This window comes from Bicyclus anynana, chromosome 4 (assembly GCF_947172395.1).
Source record: "Bicyclus anynana chromosome 4, ilBicAnyn1.1, whole genome shotgun sequence".
Taxonomy (NCBI): domain Eukaryota; kingdom Metazoa; phylum Arthropoda; class Insecta; order Lepidoptera; family Nymphalidae; genus Bicyclus; species Bicyclus anynana.
The window spans coordinates 12454167-12480911 of NC_069086.1; the positions used below are offsets into that span (position 1 = coordinate 12454167).

At 35.6% G+C, this 26745-nt stretch overlaps 1 protein-coding gene across 1 annotated transcript; it reads right to left on the bottom strand.

The window, feature by feature from the left end:
* Nucleotides 1-5106: 5106 nt before the first annotated feature.
* On the bottom strand, nt 5107-23186 carry LOC112050167 (uncharacterized). Its single transcript, XM_024088354.2, has 5 exons — nt 22955-23186; nt 17683-17842; nt 14835-14940; nt 13404-13587; nt 5107-7447 (listed from the first exon to the last, which is right to left on the bottom strand). Exons 2-5 carry the CDS (start codon nt 17831-17833, stop codon nt 7343-7345), a joined length of 546 nt encoding a protein of 181 aa, XP_023944122.1. The 5' UTR covers nt 17834-17842; nt 22955-23186; the 3' UTR covers nt 5107-7342.
* Between the last annotated feature and the right edge of the window lie 3559 nt (nt 23187-26745).

Below are 26745 nucleotides of genomic sequence, written 5' to 3' on the forward strand. Positions count from 1 at the left end.
TTTGGATTAACACAGTCTACATTTTATACCGATATTATCCCGGTGGTACCTATGAAACCGCGGCGCGGGTAGCCTAGTAGTGTAGTATTATACAGATTTCCACTTTCAGAGGCATAGGTTGTACTTAGGTAGCCAAATATTTTCAATTGCCTGTTATTTTAGCTAATAAATAGAGAAATACAAAGACAAAACATATAATACAGCTGTATTAGGTACGCATAGCCCAGTGAGACACGTGATAGCCCAGTGGATATAACCTCTGCCTTCAATTCAGAGAGCGTAGGTTCGAATCCGGTCCGGGACAAACACCTCTAACTTTTCAGTTATGTGCATTTTATGAAATTTAATATCACGTGTCTCAAACGGTGAAGGAAAAACTTCGTGAGAAAACCTGCATACCTGAGAATTTTCTTAATTCTGTCGCTAGCAAACTTAATAAATAAATAAAATAAATAAATAATTCTCTAAGTATGTGAAGTCTGCAATTCGCATTAGGCCAGCGTGGTGGACTAAAGCCTAACCCCTGTCATTCTTAGAGGAGACTCGTGCTCAATATTGAGACGAATATGGGTTGTTAATGATGAGGTACATTATATACATAGGTATATAGTAAAACATACAAAATGTTGCATGAATGTGTATCTATCGATAGATTTACGTCTCAATACTGACTTGCGAAACGACCTAAACAACCACCGAGCTTTTATATACCTATTTAAAGTCTGTAAATGGACCGTTGACGAAAATAAATCTTTGAAATCGGAGACGGAGATTGCCACGATCGTTTCATTTGGCGTCAAATAAAACTCTCCCAGCCTGGAATTCTGTAGCGAGTGCTTCATATATTGGATATTTATTTCACCAAAATTAGATAAATATACTTTTGAAGATGTTATGTAAAGATTGTCTGGAAGTATGTGTATGAATACGGCACTCGTTTCTTTCATTCATTCAAAGATTTTAATTAGGAACAGAGCTTTTCCACTGATGTTTATGATTTATTGTAAATAGTTACGAGAATTTTTGTACTCTGCCTCCGATTCCGGGTGGATGTGGGTTCGAATCCAGTCCGGGGCATGCACCACCAAATCAGTTGTGTGCATTTTAAGAAATTAAACATCACGTGTCTCAAACGGTGAAGGAAAAACATCGTGAGGAAACCTGCATAGCAGAGAATTTTCTTAATTTGTCTATTGGCTTGATAGTCTCAGAATGATTCTTATTCGAGCGTCGAGCTTAGTAGTAAGCCGAATATGGGTTAATATTGAATCTTGGTTGATGAATTCTATTTTGCTATATTACTTTAAAACTAGACACCCTTTAGTAAAGTTTTTGCGAAAGACTTATACATACGTTTTACTCTGATATTGACATCAGGAGCATCATTTAGAGATATTGACTCGACAATGGAAACAATAAATGTCAAGGCTTTAAAATAAAACAAAAAAGTATTACTCTATACCTTAAAAAAAACGGATAAGGTTCCATTCACTCTTCCTATACCTTACCTTATCAGCTGTTAGACGTCCACTGCTGGACATAGGCCTCTTGCATGGACCTCCAAGCACAACAATCTCAAGCCCTCAGCAACCAGCGGTTCCCTGCAACCCGCTTGATATCCTCGGTCCACCTAGTGGGGGGTCGCCCAACACTGCGCTTTCCGGTGCGGGGTCGCCATTCCAGCACCTTGGGACACCAACGTGCATCGGCTCTTCGAGCTATGTGGCCTGCCCACTGCCACTTCAGCTTCGCGACTCGTTATGACAGTGACTTTGGTTCGTCTGCAGATCTCCTCATTTCTGATTCGACCACGCAGGGAAACTCCAAGCATAGCTCGCTCCATCGCCCGCTGAGTGACTTTGAGCCTTCTAATAATGCCCATAGTGACACTTCCTATACGTAATAGAATTTAAATAAATAAAGTTACTCACATCAGAACTTTACATTTCAAATATTTACTCATAAAATATGCGGATAGGGCTGAAAAGGTGTTAAAAAGTTGATATCTCTAAATAACAGACATTTTGTTTTTACAGCGAAACGGATTGACGGGAACGGCGGCGGCGCGAGTGGAGCTACAAAGTGATTTATTTATTTATAAGCCCCGCTGTGTTCAAACAAAGATTCAGGGCAATAACAATAAACTTCAATTTATGCTCAATATTTACAGTAAACAGGTCGACGGTTCTCTGTTGTAGACTAAGCTAGAGAGATCGATCGAGTCGAGTTCGAATACCGGTAGGTCAATCATATACTGATGATTGACCTATCAGACTATTACAGGGTCAGGCCTCCCACTACGTAGGGGCGAATAATATGGAGCTTAGATCCACCACGTTATTCCAATACGGATTGGTGATCTTAGGGCGACAATGGTTGTTTTGTAACGATCAATCATCATTATCATTATCAACCCATATTCGGTTCACTTCTGAGCACGAGACTCCTCGCAAAATGAGAGGGGTTAGGCCTAGTCGGCCATACTGGCCCAATGCGGATTGGCAGACATAACACACGCAGAGAATTAAGAAAATTCTCTAATATGCAGGTTTCCTCACGATGTTGTTCTTCGCCGTTTGAGACACGTGATATGTATTTTCTTAAAATGCACACAACTGAAAAGTTGGAGGTGCATGCATTCTAACCCACACCCTCCGGAATCGGAGGCAGAGGTCATATCCACTGGGCTATCACGGCTGGAGGGTAGCGAACTGCTCAATATAGGACCTAAGTGTGTGGAACGCAATGTAACATGTCATTTAACGCTCTGGCTTCGCATATTGTTCCTCCTAATGTTATACCATAAAGCTTCTGATTAAGAAGCTTGAATCCTAATTAAAAGCTAAAATGATGATTAAAATATAAGGTCGTGCACCTTTATTTATTTTTAAAAAATCACATAAAACCAGTTTTCACTTTGGAAATGATAAAAGTAAAAAACCCGTTTTTTACTTTTATCATTTCCAAAGTCCTGTAATAGTCGTTTTTTAAGCAAACATTTTTTTTGTGAGAATTTGTTACCCTTAATTTGGGGCCCCTACCTAATTTTGATACAGGGCCCCTCGCTCGCTAAGGCTCGCTACGCCACTCTTTAGGAGGTGATTATTATCCGCCTGTTCTAAAGGCATATTAAATAATCTGTGGTGCTTTTTCAAGTTCCCTTTATGTTTTCTGTAGCACCGCCACAATGATTCCTTTCCTCTTTATATTATTATTAATATAGATGTATAGTTTATACATTAACTAAGTTTTATAAAATATCCTTTTTGGAGTTCACATCACCACAATCTTATCGCATAAAGGGTTGGTTCGTGCTATTTTTTCCCTGTCAATAAGGGCACAAAGCCGGTGTCCTCAATATTGGTATCAAGTACTCGTATTTGCTTTGTGATATCGATAACTCTTCCGAATGAGGTTGTTATTTGCGGCGATGTATTATCAAACAGAGAAACGCTCTGCTAATAATAATATTTGGTTACCTTTCATGCAATCATTCATGTTGTTTGAGCTTTTGAATACTTTGATCAGTCGGTATAAGTATTACAATTTGGTTATACTAATGTAATTGGATCAAAAATGATTGCAGACAATATTTGCTATCGCTATTTGGCATGTTTTCTGTATAGGCTTTTTAAAGGCTGTCCAGCAGCAGCTTTGTAAAAAGAAGTCTACTACCGATTACTTTGCTCAAAGCTGGAGGGCTATTCTGTAACGATGTTTTGTACAACTCTAAAGTGCGAGTTGCGAATTCACCTGTATCTTTCTCTTTCTGTAGTATGGTGTTAGAAAGAGACAGCTAGATGTGAATTCAAAACTAGCACTTGCGAGATAAACAAAACCTCGTTACAGAATCGCCCTGCTGGTTCGGATAAATACTACCGATTTGTTTATTTTCAATGTCAAGCAGGTATTTCTGTCTGAAGAGTAATATGGTTGCTACCTACAATAGGGTAGTTGACTCATATCAAATTTAATATTATCAATATTTATTTCGTACATGGAATAAGGATTCGAAATATATCAATATTAATTAATAAAAGTTAAGGATTTAAAAAACTTAATTTAAAAATCATGTATTTTTTAAAATTTTCGTCAAAAACACTGTCATCCATTTTGTGATGTCACAATAATAATTACTATTTTTGTCAAACGCTCCGTTTGTAAAGGATTTGGTCATGGTCGACAGGCGTTTTGGCTCGTATTGTCAAAAAATATTTAAAAAATAAAATTTTCATGTAATCACGTCTCAAAAAGTGTCAACTAACCTATAGCACCTAAAGGGACATTGGACCAACGAGGTTCTTTTGGGAGGGTCACCAAAAAAGGTTTTGTGACATTTATAAAATGAAACTTCCAATTTAACAATACCCTAAAAGCCTTTAGTGAGTCATTGTCTGTGTTCATCATTCCGGCACAACAGCACTCCCTCCTATCCTTGACCTTTGTACTCATTAATACCACTAGTAATACGGTTGTAAAGTCCCTTAAATGTAAGGTCACGACTCACGTAAATAGTAATAACACTTACAAGACTGTGTTGTGTGTGTATTACATACTCTACTTATCATTAAAAAGGATTTGAAAGTATTGCAACAAAATCTTACACACTTAATGATTTGCTAGGTAGCTGTTATCTCTTGGGAACAGATAGTTTTTCCTGGCTTCCTATATCCATTTCTGTATCAACCACATATCATCATCATCATCATTAGCAACCTATATTCGCACGAACTTCCTCTCAGAATGAGAGGGCTTAGGCCAATAGTCCTCCACGCTGGCCCAATGCGGATTGGCATACTTCACACACGTACAGAATAAAGAAAATTCTCAGATATATCATATTTTCACACGATGTTTTTCCTTCGCCGTTTGAGACACGTGATAATTTCTTAAATATTAGCACATATACTTTGTTGTTTTAGTATGCCTTGATGTCATCCATCCTCCTGTAGAATATGACGTCATATTTACGAGACAACCTGTACCTAGATATTCCTAATTTACTGTTTAACTATAGGCATTGTAGATAGATTTACAATAAGGAAATAACAAACTGGCACAATAAATAATAGCACATCTCTTTAATACTAAAATTGTAATGAATTATGTGTAAAACAACTTAAAAATAGATATTGAGATCGTATGAAATATAACCAGACTATTATAACGACAACAGTTATTAAATTTTACTAAGTTAACAAAGTTACTCTAAGTAAATAAATCAAATATATAATAAAATAGTTGTCATTATTGGTAGCTTTACAGTTAATTATATTATGTTGTATACAAATTTTAAGTAAAAATGAAATTTACTAAAAGTAAGATAGGTAACTACTTTTCATACAATTATTAACAGAGATAAATATTTTTAATAATTGTGTTTTTTAATAAGGAGCTGGTTTATTCTAATAATTGTTGTTTATGAACATAAACTGTCTAAAAGACGTTATAAGTCCCTGCCCGACAACATGACATGACAGGCTTGAAACAAAGAAATCGGAAAGAAAAACATGACTTACGTAGGTACGAAACTTTTGTCTTGAAGATGAAATGGAATAAAAACAGTATACAAAAGCCTTTGGTAGTTATTGCGCCTAATTTGCAGGGATATGTTGAAGTTAGTTTTATTGGTCTCCTTAAAATCTAGTTCACATCAAGTCTAGTTAGCCTTCGCATAGGTCGGCCATGTGTAGAAAAGTACATCTTAGTATTAAGTAACTTTAGTCTTCTACTTACATTTCGTTAATTCGTCTACTTACAGCTCAGTATAGTTACTTCTATAAGCAAATTCGTGCATATAATTGCGTATATTTTTACAATAATATCTTGTTGATAATTATTTTCTGAATATATAACAATTGGTAATTATAATCCAACAAACAAACAAACAAATTCTAAGACAAGACCTAAAGCAATAAAAAATTATTATTAAAGGCTTCTAGCTAACTAGCAATTATAATTTATACTTTATAGCACATAATAAATAATGACCCAGAATGAGCCTTTACAAGCAGCGTGGTGTAGCTTGTGAAACCCATAAAAATAACAAACGTCACGCGTCTCCTTGACATCCGCATATACAAACTTTATTCATAATTTGTATTTAAAAATTTAACACTAACAACAATTTCGTAAATTAATCGATTAATCAATCAACTAATAAAAAATCAATATTTAAAAACATAAGATGGCATTTTTCTTGAATAATATTGAAATTACTGATGCGACGCTTCGTGTCGTACTGACTCGAGAATGTATTCGTTTTTGAATTTTGTATTTGGACCGGCTATGACACTGTCGTGTTTCATGCTTCTATCTACCTATTATTTTTTAATCTGTGCTTTATAGGATCACTATGATAGTCCTAATACGTATTTAGGATTTCTATAGTGAGTTTAAATCTTTATGAACTTTTTTAATTAAATATATCAATTAAAACTTTTGTATAGGAAATGAATACTTTTCAAAGTATTATTAAGTCTCTCAATTCAAAATCGAGCAAATCTCTGAATATAATGGGACTTCATCAATAGAAAGCTTTAACAACAATGGAACCCTGTGGCGAGATATCATTCCGTTACTCGTATTGGTCAAGTTATTACTTTTCGTAAGTATTGGCTACACGATATATTCCATTTACTGAGGCCCTTTGTTATGTAATGTTGTTGGGTTATTAATACTATTTAAGTATTTACACAAATAGTTTCTATTAGTTTATTAGTATTAAAAGTAGTAGGCACAGTCTAGTAGTAAATAGATTGTCGTATAAGTAAGTGCGAATAACTATGCGATGTGTAATCGTCATATTTTTAACACTTCACGGAAGACCAGCGCTAGATATAGCATGACGTCATTAGGGACAAAGCATTTTCGGGATCACCTTTTTGGAATCACATCATGGGACATTTTGTGTCTACGCTGCATGACTTTACTGTAATTATTTAGTCTGTATGATGTGTCTTTATACAGATTTTATCTCTTTCTTCGTCTTTCTATTTATATCGACGTTTACTTCACCTTTATTTATAATCGTATAATCAACATTTTTACATTTAATTAACAGGATGATCACAACAATAGACATTGTTTAACTTTGTTGTAACACAATTTAAAATTTTATCTACAATAGTTTTTAATTTAGGTTATAAAACTTCGTTTAGAATCGAAGTGGAATGTCCAGGAATAGTTTCATTCGTTCACCGATGTCGGCGATCGTGTTATCGTCGGCTATCTGCTAGCTGTCCTCGCTCTCGGCGACATCTTCCGCGTCATCGTCGAGGGGTTGGCTGGTCAGCGCAGCCCAGAGCGGCGAGCGCGCCCCGAGCTGCGCTGAGCCCCGCCGCTAGCTGTCGCGAGCGCAGGCCGCCGCGGACACCGCAACGCTGCCCACTGCTCCCATCGCGCTGAACAGAATAGTCCCCACTTCTCTGTCTGGTGTGATTTCAACCTGCAAAGAACATGCGTATATAGAAAATTCGCTAGACAAAATACTCCCTACTCTTATATCTGGTGTGATTTTAACTTGTAAATCATAATCACATAACAGCCGATGGATGTCCACTGCAGGACATAGACCTTTTGTAGGGACTTCCTATGCCGTCCGTACAAAGTGTTGCTCAGTACTGACCACGCTGGGCATATGAGTGTATAGAAAATTGTTCATCTTTAATTTTTCTTTGTATCTGTCTCGTGGTTCAGTGGTTGGGATCGTTAGGTTCTGGGTTCGGGTTCTGGATTGAGCTTTGTAGTACTGGGATTTTCTTTTTTCTTTTGATATATTTTGAGTGGCAACCCCGTGCCACGGAGTGCATGTTAGGTACGTACTGATTATAGTTGTACTGAGTCAAACATCCCTTAAACCCACCAAGTCGAACCCAGGACCTCATTTTCCGAAGTCAAATGAGCTTATCACTGGTCCAACGAGGCACATTATATAAAATAAATTAGACTTTATATTTTGATTTGGATTTTGTAGAATACCTAAATAATTTCAAACAAAAAAGATTATTAAGTTGACATGAATGAAAAGGGTCGTTTAATTATAGGTCCAAAGGGTTATGAAATATTTAAAAAAGGGTTTATTAAAAGGGCTAATCTGGCTAATATACTAATACTACATGCACACAAAGTTTTTACTCTTTTATCTTTTATATAATTAATTGTTTCGATGGTCCAGTCGTTAACCTATGTGGGTTCGGATCAGAAGGTCCTGGGGTCGCCTTCAGGTCTTTTTTTCTTCTAAATCTTTTTAACATAAAACTGAACCGACTTCAAAGACGTATTTTAGTTACATATTTTGATTTTAACACAAAACTACTAAACCGATTTTCATGAAAATGGAAAAAAACAAAAAAAAAGAGTTTTCCTAATTGGTTAGTAAATGAAAAAGTTATGAGATAACAAACATTAAAAAAAAACATGCGTGTTTAATTGGAAACCTCTTTTTTTTAAGGCGGTTAAAAATTTAATAGTAACAATTCTCTTCAGTTTGATATCCTCGGTCCACCTAGTGAGGGTGAACCTACACTGCGCTTTCCGGTACGCGGTCGCGTTTCCAACACTTTGGAACCTCAACGTCCATCGGCTTTTCGAACTATGTGGCCTGTCCATTGCCACTTCAGCTTCGCGACTCGCTGAGCTATGTCAGTGACTTTGGTTCGTCTGCGGATCTCATTTCTGATTCGATCACGCAGGGAAACAAGCATAGCTCGCTCCATCGCCCGCTGAGTGACTTTCATGTCCCGCTGAGTGACCTAATTCGGACATATTCCTGACCATACAGAAGTAATAAAATATTAGTGCTCACATGTTACTGTATATTGAACGTGAATGTGTAGCTAAAATGGTAAAATCTACGTCACGTCGTCCACTTTTCATGGCCTATAAAAAATATGAAACAGTCTCTAGGAAAACATTTACAAAGACTATACATTTTTTTTAAATAACATAAACATGGCTGCGAGGTTAATGTTATTTTTGTAGTACGTTTGAATTAATTGCAGTAACACACGTGACGTGAAGCGAGAATAGTCTCGCGTCACGTGTGACTATAGTATTTAGGCCTGTAATTGTCAGCTCTTAGTCCTTTTATAATAGCTGTTAGTTTGGAACTTGATGCCCTAAGCAATCCTACCCGATCCCTTAGTGAGTGTATTCAGGAAAAACTATATATGTATATGTCGAGAGAGCTCGCGGTAGATTTCAAGTTTATTCAATTGAACGCTTTAGCTGGGTCTAGTCAGTTTAACAGCGAGTGAAGGAATTGGGTGAGTCAGTTATCCGTATAGTGAGGCCATTATAATATTAACATTGCATTGTTAGTTACTTGGCTAGGAGCCAACACGAGCGGAGATGGAGAGTGTTTAAATGTGGTAAAAGGGCCCTTTAACCCAACTACTAGCGGTTGCCAGTTCGTGAGCCTGCTCGTGCTTGACTCTCTACTTCACAATAGTTTACATCTGATAGTATCAGCCCTATTCTTGATCAATATTGTAGTTAGAGGGTAGAACTGTATTAGTAAGTTAAGCGGTCGTTCCGGTAATGATCGATAGTGTTACTTTGTGTATCTGCCATCCTTGACACGTAAAGCCTAGAACCTGCTCTGAGGCTACGGCTTCTCCATTGTCAGAAGTAAGATTTAGTAGATTCCCCGTTATATACACAAATGTAATATAATGTTAGTACACACAAAACATTAATAGTGGAGTAGCTAACTTCGGATCATTTTTTGCAGTGATTTTGTTAGGACGTAACATATCTAATAGTACAAAATCTTTGTATTTACCTATGTCAGAAGAATGGGTTGACAAACTTTCAGCTTTTACAAAACAAAGGAGGTCTTGCCATCACAGGTTTTTGTTTATTGCCAAAGTTGCCTTGAAGTGTCTTAACCCTCTGAGTGTAGCGTACACAGTACACGGTAGTGTATACAGTAGCCTAGCAGTTAGATTTACATGTAAGATTTATTGTTTCCGGTGGTAACTGTATGTTAGGATTGCAATTTGCACTGTTCCAAACCACTATCCATCATCATGTATGTAGCTATTCTGTTTAGTTTACTACGATGGTAACATATCATGGTGTTTGAACGGATAGATATATTTTTTTCTTTTACAAAATGTAATGTACTGAATATTATGAGAACTCGGAAACGGGTCAGGCGATTTGAATGAAATTTTATATTTAGATACGTTTTCCATTTTAACTTTATTTAAATGTAAGTATTTTTGAGAGACTGCGATGATGAATAACGTTAATTATTAACATTAATTTTAACCCCCGACGCAAAAAGAGGGATGTTATAAGTTTGAGGTTTCTATCTGTTTGTCTGTCAGTGCGTCTGTACCACCATAGCTCCCGAATGGATGATGCGATTTCAATTTAGTTCTTTATGTATGAAAGGTGACTTATGAGCGAGTATTCTTGTAGTTTTATGAAAATCGGTTGAGCAGTTTAAAGTTCTGGGAGTTGAAAGTGGGGAAGAATAACCGAATGTTTGCAAATATACTCGAGTGGGGTCTCAAATGAAAGCGCACTGAAAGATAACATTGATATGACTTGATCGAGAGTGTAATTAATAATATCATGGCCTTCGGGGATTTTTCAAAATTTCTAATTTTATGTTATCTTTAATAAAGTTACCATTTGTACTAATGCCACAGAATAGTGTCTCGTATTTATATCGTATTCCGAGATATATAGTTAATACACTGCAGGTGTTAATAATAATTTATGTAGCTATTATTTAACAAAGTTTGACAGTTACATTTAATTGATTTTTGTGATTTGTTTTATTAGACTATCTTTTATAACTATTTCTAAATTTTCTTGCAAGTAGTCTTAGTAGAACTTGGTACATATGTTATATTATATTATTTTTGGAACTCCTTTCCACAAGTAAGGAAGTTCACTCAATTGAGAGTGATCTGAATGGATAGGTCATGACAGACAACTTTTATAGCCGTATAGATTATCATCACCGACACCGAAACATTCTCATTATCCTGAGAATGTTTTGGGTGTCAGTGTATAACTAACATTAATTAATCAATTTATTATTTTTTTAATGACTTTATTGCACAAAAGAAAAACAATAATAAAGAAAATAGAAAAAACATTGACAACAACAAAGATATTAGGTACAATTAATATTAATAAATACGCAGAGCAAAGTAAGAGTAAGTAAGTAGCAAAGTAACTTGCTATAAAGAAAGAATGTTCGTGTTATTTCACAAAGCTAAAACAGAAACCAATGCTACAAAATAAATGCTAAGGTTTATCTGCCAGCACTAAAGAAACGTTAATAGGGACTCATAAAAGTATGTGGCACACAGAGGTAATAAGATTGAATGTTACATTGTGTGCCATAAACGTTTGTAATTCTGGAAATTATAACGATTTTTCCCAGAATAACATAAATATAAAGTATTTTTTCAATATCTGGGCATGTAAGCCGGGATTTTTATAGATACTAGCAGTTGTAGGCGACGACTTCCGCACACATCTGTTTTCTCTCGATATTAAGATTTTATCCGCAATGTGATGCACATACCTACTTCTTGACGTCGCCTTCTATATTTACACACTATATAAGCACTACAAACACACATACACACAATATATAATGCAAACTTCATAAGCATTAGAAACATACACACTATAAGTACCACGTTTGAAGTTCTAATAGCTTCACGATTAAGGAGCAATTCTGCGACGATGTTTTGTAACTCAAAAGTTTGAATTTTGAATTTGTCCCACCTATTCTTTCTTAAGTTTGGTGTAAGACAGAAGAATACAGACGGATTCTAAACTCAACAGTCTCAAACTAAACAGTCTCTCAACTCAAACTAAACAGTCGGGAAAAATATATCGATACAGTGCTATTTCGAAAGTCTTGAAAATATTATAATCTCAATTTTTGAAGATATATAAGGTTTGGACATAAAACTTTAAAACCAACAAATAAAATCATACCAATAATATAGTAACATTTACCATTTTAACCCTCTTTCGGTTACATTACGAGATAAAAATAATATGTATCTAATGTTATCTAATGTATTAGTTCATTTTCCTTTATGCTTACCTTACACTGGTACTTACTAACTTACCTGTTACAACAGGTATGTTAGTAAGTACCAGTGTTAGGCTTTCTTTTCAATTTCCAAAGTTTCGAATAAAATTATGGAATATCTAATTTTAATTTAATCAATCATCAATGTTCCATTGATGTGAACTATACGTTTCAGTGCTTTGACTTTCAAGATTTTAAGTACCGTTTATATTAGGCACAGGATGCAGTAAAATGCAGTGTGCTACATGAGATATGATATACGTGATATTTACACGTTACAGTAGCTACATTTAGGATTAGGATTATTCTGACTTTAATGGGCCATTAATATACTTCATTTGACAACGAATGTTGGAGCTGGGAGATTTCCCAGCTGTGTCGTGACCAGATGAGAGAAAAAGGTCGATGCTCCAAAATTTAATACTTACATTATTTTATTTACTGCTAAATATAAAACTTGATGAAGTTCATTGCCTTAGCACATTGTTTCAGTCACTTTTTATCTATTTAGTTTATGGCGCTTTAGAACTACTGTAGCAGACGGAGTTAATGCTTTCTCGGATAACTTTAGTTTTGAAACCCTTATATTTTTAAGTTAGTGACTTAGCATAGTACCATACTTATTCATCACTATTGTACAATAATTAACAAGGAAAGTAATTAACTATTACTGCAATGATGTACTCCGGTCTCAAATTAAAATGAAAATCAAAAAGCATCGTTGTCTGTGTACGAGTAAATTTGATTTAGGCAGAAAGGTCTTGTCTTGAAAATGTCCCTGTCATATTTTGTGTAAACCTTTCGGTGAACTTTTTTTTTGACGACCTCTCTGTCGTTGATAGTGCTGTGCATCTCATCGGAGAGGGCCTGGGTTCGATGTCGACTACAGGTCAGAATTTTATATTTTCTAAATTGGCTTAGGTCTGGTCTGGTAGGCTTCGGTTGTGACTAGACCACATTTTACGCCGTTTGATACGATGCCGCGTAGACACCGTCAGAGGTAGGTATAATCTACAAATACTAATATTATATAGCGGAAGAGTTTGTTTGTTTGTTTGATTGAACGCGCTAATCTCAGGAACTACTGGTCCGATTTGAAAAATTCTTTCAGTGTTAGATAGCCCATTTATCGAGGAAGGCTATAGGCTATATTTTATCCCCGTATTCTTACGGGAACGGGAACCACGCGGGTGAAACCGCGTGGCGTCATAAATAAAATAAAATTGATGTTCTTCCAAGTTAGCCCGCTTCTTACTTCATCGTCACCTAAAATCAGTTTAGATCGCACTCGAGGGTTAACTTTGTCATTAAATAAAAAAATAAAACTTACTTGTGACATTGTGGTCTGTTCGGGGTCGGAACGTTCTTCCAGCACAGTGTCCAGTTCCAGATTAGGCGGCGGTCGAGGCGACCTGATGAGGCTGACTGCACGAGGCCGGTTCTTCATTGGGGAGAGCCTCACCACCGACAGCTCGCCGCGGTCCAGCTCGCAGTTACGTCTGCGTGCTCTCTCCCTACACATAGATAGTCAAAGCTTTAAACTGCACTTCATAGATGCAAAAACGTACTGTCCTTGAGGACTCTACGAACCTATACAGGAAGAAAATTTTTTTAGTGCGGATATTTTTATATTTTGTACATAAACAAAATTTAATGATCACGTATTTTTTCTTTTTTTTTTTTAACTCAAAAATAACAAAATTATCGTTAGTTAAAGTTATTTACTTTTGAACAGAATTTTAGGGTCACCCTATTGTGCGTTTATTTTATTTTCGTTTGATACCTAAAGAACGTCACCAGATCACTTTTAAGCTGAATATATCTTGTTTAGTAATAATATGTACATTATTTTGTTATTTTAGAGACATAAATTAAAAAAAAAAATTACATAAAATGTATCGAACTGTTTGTAGATTTATATTCTATTAATGATACAGAACCACGAAAAAAAATATCCGCACTAAAGACCGAATCACCCTGTATACAAAAAAATATAATATGTTGTATATCTGTATGTATGTTGTACCTTATGCATGCCACTCTACTCATTTTTTACTGATTTTTTAATCTACACTGGCTGTGGTAAGTGCCTATCATCATCATCATCGTTGATATATTTTTAATCTTGTTTTGCAGGGCTAAGACAAAGCGGTTTTTGGAGCTCCAGCCTAGCACGCTTCCCGAAGTAATATTCACATCGGTACCGGGAAGGAAGGCCGGTGAATGTAGGCGGCTTCGTCATCCAGGCTACCTGGATGTCATCCATGAGGATTTCCTCCTACGATAAAAAAAAGGCCAAAATCAGCCTAGCACGCTGCTCCATTGTGGGAAAACAGCACAAAAACTAACTCAGCATTATGGCAAGTCTAACTGTTTTAAACCCTTCAAAGGGTTAAAGAGAAAGGCTTAGATATACCAAAAAAGAGGTAAGGGTATAAACTTGTATTTCACTGAAGTTCTCCCGCCAACTTCCCTCTTTTTTACGTCGGTCAGGGTTTAGAAATATTCCACATATAAAGTACTAGCGGACGCCCGCGATTTCCTCCGCGAAGAATTCAGTTTTTCACAAATCCCGCGGGAACCATGGATTATGCCGGGATAAAAAGTACGTGTTACAGTAAAATCTATTTCCATTCCAAATTTCAGCCAAATCGCTTTAGTAGTAGCGGCGTTAAAGAGTAACAAACATCCATACAAACTTTCGCGTTTATAATATTAGTAAGAGTAAAAAGTAAGGTAATATAAGAAGAATTACGTTTACCTGGCTAATTTTGCTCTTCTTCGCAAACAGCATATAACTGTTAGCGCCAACAATGGAAAGCCAAATATACAGGACACAATTGGCACCACTATCGACTCGGGCGTCACTGCAACAATGGCGCTCTGTTAGGGGGTTATTATTTACACCTTTTAAGAGAGACGGAAACAAAGAGAATGGGGTTACCGGCTAACAAAGAAAAGTACCTGCCTGCGGCATAATTTCTTGACTTTGCCGTTCTACGCTCTAATTACGACACAGTTTGTACGGTCTTACTATTTAAATTTTTAGAGAAATTATAGGTTTTAATTTCCACGACTATTGTCTTTGTCTATTACTCGTAGACATCTTAAAGTATATTTAAATATTTATTTAGTAGCTGAATATAATATGGCGTGTTTTCCCCATATTCATTGAGTAAAATTTTGTTAAGTAGCATTTTGCATAGTAATTTTGTTAAGTAGCATTTAGCTTATTTTGTAGTTCGTTTTAGCTAAAACTACAGTATATTTCCTAGCATGCACAAAATATACTTTAACGGATATAGCTAAAACTGATCCAACAATTTTAGACTTCAGTTCATTATTATTAAAAAAAAATTGTATAGTATAAACCAAAACTGTATAGTATATTATAAAAATAACTGTATAGTATAAAAAAAATGTTTGTTGGAAAATATAACTAGTATACTATAACATAATTATTTTAGTAATGTCTTTAAGCATAACTATAATCCTCTATTCCTTCTATCACCTCGAACTAGCGCGCGTCAAACTAGCGAGAAGCGAACCATAAACCTTCTGGATTTTAGTCTGCTCTCTCATCTTTTTGAAAGAAAGCTTTTAACGTTATAAATATAGATAAAATCATGCCATCTACCATACTTTTTGTACTATTAAAGGTTACAGTGAAGAAATGTATAACGCGGCCGGGTCTGACATTTATACATTGAAATCGAATTAGAGGGGTGAACGAGAAACAATAATGGATTTAAGACTACACGTAGGACAAATATAGTTATGAATATGAATGCTTATATTTTTGTGAATATATTTCAAAAGAACATTTTAGACTAAGAGCCCGTGAACCTCAGACCTTTGTCATTTTATAAAAGCTAAAAGTTTGTCAGCTCATGCCACCATAAGTAAGTACGGTAGCCAATTATGGAGTTTGGACCATTGACTTTGGGAGGTAGCAGATTTTAAGGATCCAGACCCCAACCGTCTAAGTATATAGTGTAATATTTTCATGTTTTCCTCGGCATAATATGAGAAATGAGACGTGATAGCCCAGTGGATATGACCTCTGCCTCCAATTCCGGAGGGTGTGGGTTCGAATCCGGTCCGGTACTTTATACTTAGACGGTTGAGGGTCTGGATCTTTAAAACCTGCTAACTTCCGAAGCCACGGTCCAAACCCCATAATTGGCTACCATACTTATGGTAGGAACATGAGGTGACAAATTTACAGTTTTTTATAAAATTACGAAGAACTGGGGTTACGGGCTCTCCGTCTATTTGCTTTTGCTAAATTATTATTGCGGATTCATAAACGTGGATAGTTAGAATAACGTGTACCTACAACATGCAATAAGGATTTCGATTAAAGTGGAGTTGTTGTTATTCACTTAATCCGATGAGTGGAAAGCTTAGCATCGCTCGCGTGACTGGCCTTAATTCTAAATTCGGTGGTATCGGATTGGAGCGAAAAATGACCCTTCGTCCCGGCCGTTCTCGGACAAAATTGTTTGCATTTCACTTTGTTTCGAAAATATTTGCGACATTTTAGATACCTACCGTGCTCGGAAATAAAATTCTTACTAAAAATTCTCGCTGTTAACGCTTTTGCGGTAGGTATTTAGGTAGTCGCCGGAAAAGGGAAAATTTAACGTAGACGAAAATTCGCCGAAGGGTCCAATTTTAAGGGGCAATATAATATCGCGCTCTTACAGGAAAATATCCACTACTATTTAGATCGTTAAAAAGACGCAATTGTGTTTTCGTAATGGATTTTCTGTAACTAGGTGTTCTGAAAGATTTTTTTTTAAATCAACAGAATAATTTCCACTAAACAGACAAAGCGCTGGTCTTCTATGACCTCGCTGTACCTACCATAATAAAGGTAGGTACGTTTTTATTATGTTAACTGACTGATTCAGAAACTTAAAGTCCAAAGTACTACTCTATAAATCTGATAGAAAATCTCATTCACATGAGAGTTTTTTTAACGGACGTTAAAAAAGCGCTTATTTGACTTTTATAAAGTTCTTAATTTAATTCATGAGTCTATTTATTCCAATGCCTTAAATTGAAAATGCAACACTGCTCGAAAAAAGCGTTGTATTTTAAAAACACTGTCATGTGAACATTTACTTGGGAATGCATTTGTTGTATTTGAACGCTTTTTTAACGTCCGCAAATAAAACTCTCGTGCGAATGAGGGCTTAATGGCTTTCTTCGTGAACGAAATCGAAAGCGTTCCTTCGTAATATTTAATTATTTGTTAAACCGACTTCAAAGACGTAGGTATTTCAGTTATTTTGATTTTAACACTAAATTAGTAAACCGATTTTCATGAAAATGAAATGGGACAAATCTTTCAACCAAAAAAAGACTTTTTTTTTAATAATTGACGAAGTTAAATCAAACAAAAAACATTCACGTCGAATTGAGAACCTTTTTTGAAGTCGGTTAAAAATCAACCAATGGCCGCGGAGTAGTTCCAGTCCCATCTCTTTCGCTCCTACGCAACTATTAAAATATCGATCTTTCCAGTTGTGCTACTATTGGTTGACATTTGTCTATTTCCTGCACGAGACGAATTTGTTTGTTCGCATGTCAGTAAATAATACCTGTTGGATAAATAATGATAGGTGGTCGCTTGTTGCCGTTGGTGGGTTTGCCGACGCCGATCACATTGCTGGTGGCGGTGCTGGCGGTAGTGGCAGTGGTGCCACTGAAGCTGCCGAGGACGGAAGAGTTGGTTGCCGTCGTACGGGCCATAGTGCTGATCTGTTGAAGTTGTATTAATTAGAACAAAGTCGTCATCATCATCATATTCATTATCATCATTATCTTCATATTCGGCTCACTGTTGAGCTAGACTGCTAGAGTCTCCTAACAGAATGAGAGGGGTTAGGCTAATGGTCCACCACGTTGACTGACATCATCATGTGGATTGACAGACTTAGAGAATAAAAAAAGTTCTCAGATTTCCTTACGATGGTTTTCCTTCACCGTTTGAGACACGAGGTATTTAATTTCTTAAAATGCCCACAACTGAAAAGTCGGAGGTGTAAGCCTCGGATCAGATTCGAACCTATGCCCTCCGAGTCTATGGCAGAGGACATATTCACTGGGCTATCAGTATCACGGCTCAATTATACAAATACAAACAAACAAATATCGGTTATTCTACACTAACTTTCATGTTAATATAGCAGAAAGTCCTCATTCGCATGAGAGTTAAAACAGCGATACGTTAAATAATACCCAGCGTTGCCGCTTTTATTTTCGTTCTTAATTTAATTCATGGTCTATTTCTACCGCCCAACATTGTAAATGCAACACTGCTCGTTAAAAATGCGTCGTGTTTTAAAAACGCTGTCATGTGAATTTGGAATGCAAATTGGGAATACATTTGCTGTATTTTGTATAACGCTTTTTTGAAGCCCGTTAAAAAAGCTCTCGTGCGAATGAGGGCTTATTGTGGTACTATTCAATATTTTGTTCTTAATTATCAACCCACTGAAGTGGACAACAAAATGTCAACATCTACATACTATATGATATACACAGTAAGAACCGGATTACATTTGTAATTTGTATTTGATATACTCAGTAAGAACCGGATCACATTTGTGATTTGTATTTGTATGTAGATGACATTTTGTCAATTGATTTATTTATTATTTTCATGAGTCAAAAATATGAAAATAGGCCAGCTGGATAATGATTAAGATGATTATGATGATGACACTGACTTAGTAAATATTGTTTCGAGTTCTTGTCATTTGTTAATATTTTCCATGAGAGAGAATGAATTAAAAATCTTATTATCCCATCTAGCCGCTACGATGTAGCATAATAAATATAAACGACACATATTAATCAACGTAACTAAACATATCAATATTTATCTTTGTTTATTAGATCGCCGTATTACGTAGATCGTACGTATTTTTGTTACTCTGTTGAAGCAATATTTGCCGTATTTATTATCTTAGGCGTACCAAATAAATATGCGGGTCGGCATGATACGGCACGAGGGTAGTAATTGAATATGTGTGTAAAGGAATATTCGGGGATAAAGACGTCCGGTCATCTCGAGCACATGCTACAGATATTCTGTTTGGTATATTCTGCTCAACTGAGGCCCGTAATTACTGGAAACAAAAACAGCAAGTAAATGAATAAGCTCGGAAGGTTTTTCTGAATAGGCATGTATCAAATTAAGGGAGAACATTTTATGTATTATGTATTAACAGGGGCTGCCTTAAGATGGTAACAGGTCTTTGAACGGTTCAGCCTAAACATTTTTAAAGAATATCACACTTAGCACTAATATTATAAATCCGAAAGTTTGTGTGTGTATGTAAGTATGTTTGTTCCTCCTTTACGCTTCGACTACTGAAGCGATTTGGCTAAAATTTGCAATGAAAACAGATCTTACTTTGGAACACATAGGCTACTTTTTATCCCTGAAAAATCCATAGTTCCCGTCCAACTAGTCAGAAAAAATTGTATTAGGAGTGGTTACGACAATATACCAGGCGGGTGGGAATCGAACCTTTTACCGCTGATTAATGCTAAAATAAAAGCTCGTAAAACAGACTCCAGTTAAACAATAGTGGTTGAACTGGGAAATGAAACAAACTTATCTGCTATCAAAACTTATAAATGGAACTGAAGTTCAAAATGAAAATTTGTATTCGCAATATTTATTGGAATAAGCAATCCATTTTATGTAACATCGGCGTCCCAATTTATACAATCAAAAGCCTAACTAGGATATCCTGGTGCGGGGTTGAGCCGGTGGATTTTATGATTCGAGCAAATTGTGCGCTGTTTACAGCCTGTTTATGAATTTAGTTGCTCAAAATTTTAATGAAGTGAATATCAGAATATTAAGTTTCCCTTCCAAGCTTATGGCATTTAAATCGTGAAGACTTTATTACAATAATAGAATCTCTCTTTTTGCGAAATGTTGTTTGTTTCGTCAATTATTACTACAAAATAAGGAATGATACATTTTCAGGGAGGCAGTACAGGACCCACAGCAGGAAAGTTAGCTGACACAGAAGAGAAGTAGGCTGATTAAAATAATCTATACTAATATTATAAAGCTGGAGAGTTTGTTTGGTTATTTGCTTTAACGCGATAATCGGAACTACTGGTTCGATTTGAAAAATTCTTTCAGTGTTAGATAGCCCATTTATCGAAGAAGGCTGTAGAGTATATATTATCCCAGCATTCCTACGGGAACGGGAACTACGCGGGTGAAACCACGCGGCGTCAGCTAGTACTTATAATCTAAAAAATGACGCGCAACATAATTTTATTGTGTGTGTGTGAAAATTTACATAATGAATGAAACTTGTACCACAGTATACATATATCTTTACTCTGCTTGTACAGTAAGATCATACTGATTGAGTTTCTTTTATGTATGTAAATTTTGACACACACATACATCAAGCTACACTTTATTCATACATTAATTTGGATGACATAATTTTGATGATTATATGACGAAAATTAGGCTTTTCAGGTGAAGAAATATTCAATTAGGGAAAGGCAAAATAAGCTTCAAAATTTACTTGCACAAATTTTAATTAATAATTTTTAGAACTGAAATTCAGAATATTAAATTTCCTTCCAAAACTTATTGCATTGTTAACAAATACTGTCAAAACTTTATAATAAGTAGTCATGGAAACTCTCTTTGTATTCCCTCGTCTCTTGTTGTTTAGATAATGCGGGATGCGCTGTCAAAGTTTTGAATTTTCGACAATGAACTAAAAATACTTTGGCGGCTTCCATTCTAAAAGTTTCTAGACCCCTATTTGAAAATATTGAAACAATTTTAAGAAAATTTAGTTTGAACAAGTAACTGTAAATGTTTAACTTCTCTAATCTGCCTCTGTAGTCAAGAGGCACGTCGATTCTCTTTCTACGATCGCAAACGCTTCTAAAACTAGAAAAATGTATGGGAATGACAGATCTTTATCACGTTACCTGTCGATAGCAAATGTCATTCCCATACATTTTTCTAGTTTTCGAAGCGTTAGCGATCGTAGAAAGAGAATCGACGTGTCATTTGGCTTCAGGAGCTTTTACCTACCGGTCGGACCAGGGTGATGTTGTCGCATGGGTTCGTCGGCTTTTCGCGGATGATAGCAAAATAAATAAATTATTATATATTCATGATGAACTTCCGCAACGTAACGCCTGCTTCTATCCAATACATATTATGAATTACATAGAGATGAATATAGCTTTGTGATGTGATTGTGAAAATTGATAACGTCCTTCGATTTCATTTCCTTATGGATCCTAAGCCAATTGAAATATCCAGTCTGTACATTAACACACAAAGTGGCATTGAAATACCCTTTTTTGAAGGTCCAATTTCCATCACAATCTTATCAGAAGAAGTATTCGCACGTACTTTCTTTTACTTCGCAGTATTAGTTCGACTGTGAGAAAAAGATAAGGCTGAAAACCAAAATTAATATTGTATGCTCTCTAAATCTCTCTAATTTTGAAATCGATATACTAATACTATTTATATCTATATATATATATATATATATATATATATATATATATATATATATTTGGCTGGTGGGAGGGAGGGGTTTCCGTAGCAGTACGGGAATGAAATATAGTTTATAATATCTGGGGATAGTGTAGCTTCCCAACAGTGAAAATTTCAAATAGGTTCACTAGTTTCGAAGCCTATTCAATGCAAACAAACAAACAAACAAATCTATCCCCTTTATGCTAGTTTATATTATGTCACTACAAATATCGCACAAATTTTGTACGTGTTTATAAATACAGATGTTCTTGTAACTCCTTGACGCCGAAACTACATAACCGATTTGCCTGAAACTTGGAATGGGGATTTTACCTCGGATTTCACACAGATTGCTTTTATATCGGAAAATCGAAAGCTTTCGCGAATTCATAGAATTTGTGAAAAACATAATTTCACGTGAACGAAATTTATTTCTAACTAGAATAAAACAAAAAAGGATTTTTTCACTTAATCCTACAAGAACTTGAGAAGTCTTATCCGATTTAATTCACTATTCAGTTTATAAATAATTCTTTACACAAAATGTAGCCAATTTAGAAATTATGATATGAAGCCCACGGGGTTTATGACTATGTCAGAGAGGCCAGACCTAATTGAATTTCCTTATCAGTTAGTTAATTTAACCTGTCCAATGTCCGTTCACGTCACTGCGAAAATAGTAATGATTCCCGCGAGTCACTTTACAAAAGTAGAGTTCTAACCTAATAACATTAAAACTGTTTTTAAGTATGTGGGGATAGATGTTTATTTATTTATTATTTGTTAAGTATCTTTATTGGAACAAACATATAAAACATGCAAAATCTTAGAACTAAGGATAAAAAGCAGTGCAAGAGGTGACCATATCACTAATAGTGATCTCTTCCAGGCTGCCTAATATGAAGGAGTCTAAAAACCAGTGACTTGAATGACAGTATATAAACAGTTTGTTACTCTTTCACGTAAGAATTTTATTGAGTTTTGGCACAAAGATTACAAGATAGAACACAGCATGAACTTTTTAATTTCGGAAAACTAACGAGTTTCGTGGGAGCGTAAAAGTCCAATATTTAAGCGGCTAACGTCGCGGGCACCAACTAGTTTGTAGCATTGTAAAATTCGGGAAACGGTGAATTTTCCAATAAAAAAAACATTTCCAATTTAATAGCAAATTCAGTAAATTAAAAGTATATTACATATTTTTTTGTCGTCCGTTTATCCTAATATATGATAATTAATATGTGGAGTCGTCACAAAGCCTGCCCCCGTTATAAATCTAAAGTGCAATTCGTGAACAGCTTTACATGTCATTTCATACTCACCGATGCGCAGCGATATGCACTGGCGACGTTTTAATTGTTATAACACAAACATATTTTCTTAATTAATCTATTTTTTTTTAATATTGATTACTATTGTTTTATATACAAGGTTTATTCACGTCAGTTTTATTAGCAGATCGAGGTATTTCACGTATTTCAGCGTCCCGTTACGCGGCCCGAGATACGAGCTTCCCGTGGTTCGACCGTCAGTATACTGAAGCTCTGGGCCTGGAATGGAACGTTACTGAAACAACCGCCTAGATGCAGTTCGGCGCGCCCCGTATTCAGGGTCTTTTATTAATATGAATTCGAATTTTCGGCAGTGCAAGCCCCTTTTAAATGGCGCGATTTACAAAGGACAGGGGTGAACGTCGTTTGTTTTCAAAAGGTTTTCTTTATCGGAAGGGGACTGAGTTTTATGTTCACTTTACTTTCTTCACACACAATGTATTGTTTTATTTATTATTTAATTAAATGAAATTTAATGGCCATTCTGCTTCATAAACATTCCCTTTTATAAATTCCCACATTGATTTCAGAGTCGTGAAAATTTAATGAAAATAAATTACCTTTGCTTGATTATTTTTATTTACTCGTATATAGATAGCTACATGTAGAGTAAAAATATAAATTAGTTATTATGTATATACACATTTTTTATTTTAATGATCACATTAAATGGAACGAAGAAAAGAAACGGAGACCTCATCTATGGGATCACAATTCGGAGAAAAGTAAAATTATATTCGTCGCCATTCTTCATTACGTTTCAAATATTGAATTAATTCAGTCTATATTGAAATGTGAAATATTTACATAATATTAATAAATTATGTTTTTTATAGTTTTGCTGAAACCCATGATATTATATTATTTTTTCTTTAATAATTAAAATATGTGATAGCTGCTACTGAATATCCCAGACAGTAAATATCGTTTTCGCTTCGACCATTCACGAAGCGAAAACGGTGTTTTCTAACTTAAATCTTTTTATGGGAGACTTCGGCCGTAGGCTATATTTGGGTCCATTTTAATTTGGCCTTGCGCATTTTGAATGGACAAATATCGCACGCTACAGGCGGGCCGTATCGTGGCACAGAATAATGAATTTAACGTAATAAATTTAACAGAAAATATGCCTGAACATTTAACGTTGGTTGGATAGTTTTGCAATGCGTTGGGTAGTGTAATAGGTAGTAGGTAATTTCATACTAGGTAGCGGTAGGACACCGCTTGTGGGAGTTTTATGAAAATTATTTTCTGAGTATACTTGGTATACTCGTATAATAAAACACAATAGATAGGGAAGTCTCGGTTTATTTTACGATTACTTGCGTTTACAATGGAACACCTCTAATGTTATGATAATGGGCACCTTTTGTGAGGTTTGGACTTCGATTTAGAGGTAAGTTCCGACAGTTTTGTGGGCCCCGACATCTCCAAAAATAAATGGTGATCAAAATTAATAAAAAAACTTTAAAATCTTGCTCGTAAGAATGGTGAGCCGTGATAGCCCAGTGGATATGACCTCTGCCTCCAATTACGGAGGGTGTGGGTTCGAATCCGGTCCAAGGCATGCACATCCAACTTATCAGTTGTGTGCATTTTAAGAAATTAAATATAACGTGTCTTGAACGATGAAGGAAAAACAATGTGAGGAAACCTGCATACCAAAGAATTTTCTTTATTCTCTGCGTGTGTGACGTCTGCCAATCCGCAATTTGCCAGCATAGTCGTCTATTGGCCTAACCCCTCTCATTCTGAGAGGAGATTCGAACTCAGCAGTGAGCCGAATATGGGTTGATAATGATAAAGAATAGTGAGCTGTGTCGGAAAAGCAACAATATATCTCGACCGTTAATAGCATTGGTAACATTATGCGGCGTATCACATTATGTGCTCGTACCGGAGGGACTTTACGATTATAAAGTTCCTTAAGTATCACCATAGAATACATTATAGTACAAGTATTACACGCAAGAAAATATATACTACTACTTACGCAAAGTAAGAACATTTCCGTTACATAAAAATGCCATGTTTTATACTCACGCAACTGGGGAGAGATTTGCTTGTAAAAATTATATAAATATTTTGTAAGACCTATCTAAACAGACAGACGGAGATGGTGAAACTATAAGAGTTTCTTGTGGACTACGGGACCCTAAAAAACGGAGGAACAGCATACCGCTATATATATATAACTAGCTGACGCCGCGTGGTTTTAGAAGCGTGCGCGTTTCCCGTTCCCGTAGGAGAACAGAGATAATATATAGCCTATAGCCTTCCTCGATAAATGGGCTATCTAACACTGAAAGAATTTTTCAAATCGGACCAGTAGTTCCTAAGATTAGCGCGTTCAACCAAACAAACAAACTTCACTTTTATATATTAGTATTGATCTGAAATTAGAGATAGTTACGATAGGTGCGTATTTCCTTGCATCATGAGTCAAAAGCTCGTCTAGTATCGAATATCCGATCCAATAGCACAAAATGTACAAACCTACATACCTATTTGTACAAAATATCTGCTATAAAGCTCGTTTGCATCGGTAACATCTGAAGCGTCTGGGGATTTCGTGTTTGTTTTTCACTTTCCCGTTGTTATGTTCATATGAAATGTTCACCGTTCAGAAGCTGAGGCTTAGGATTCAATCTGCATATATCCATTTGTTGCTGTCAGATTTTCGGTAGCTGCTTTCGGAATAAATATTAATGTAAAATTGAATTTTCGAGCAATTCGATTTACCTACGAGTAAGTTAACGTATTGCTTTATTTAATAGAAAGAAATAAATAAAATAAATTTATTCATATTTAAAAGCTACAGACAGTCAGTAGCTTATGCTTATGACAGCATGTCTGTCTGTAACCCTTAAAAAGAAGGGTGTACAAATCAGCATATGCTATGCACTACATACAAGCATAATACATAGCGCTGATTTTCAGCTGAGACCAGTGTGACGTCACAGCTAATATTTAGGAACTTTGCAGAACGAGGGTCTGTGAGGGACAGACTTTCGTGAATATATAAAAGCTGTAAGTTTATTAGTCCATGCCACAAGTAAGCAACTATGGAGTTTTGACCATAGCTTTGAGAGGTAGCAGGTTTTAAAGGTTCTTAACCCGTCAAGTATTTGGTATCAATTTTGTCAGGTAAATAGTTTGAGAATAATTTATGTATATTGGCAACGACATTATTTTAACATCATTGTATTTTCGTATTACAGATTTATATTCTTGACTATTAAAATCTTTAAATACTAAAAAACTAAAAAACACGCTTAGCAAACCCTTTCATGTAATACCCATATCATGGGGGTGCATTATCCAATCAATGTGCATTATCCAACCAATCCGCCATCTTACATGTCCGCCATGCTGGATTTAAGTCACGTGACTATTTTTTTCGTATACCTGACAGCAAACCCTTTCATTTGATACCCATATCATGGGCGTGCATTTCAAATAGCCTGTTCGCCATCTTGGAAGTCTGCCACATTGGATTTAAGTCACGTGACTATTTTTTTAATAAGTTTTTTAATAAGGAAGTGGGTCAAATTAAGATTTCAAGATTTTCTTACATACATAATTACAAAGAAGTTAATAAAAGTGTGTTAAAAATAGAAATGAAAATTGTAGTTCAAAATAGTATAATAAATCGTTTTTAGGGCGTTAGCGAGTCATGTCATGCGACAATTATTATTATTCACAAAATTAGTTTTAGCCACATTAAATTGTTGGTTCGGCTTGACCTCGTGTTGTGGGAACATTAATAAAAAATATGGAAA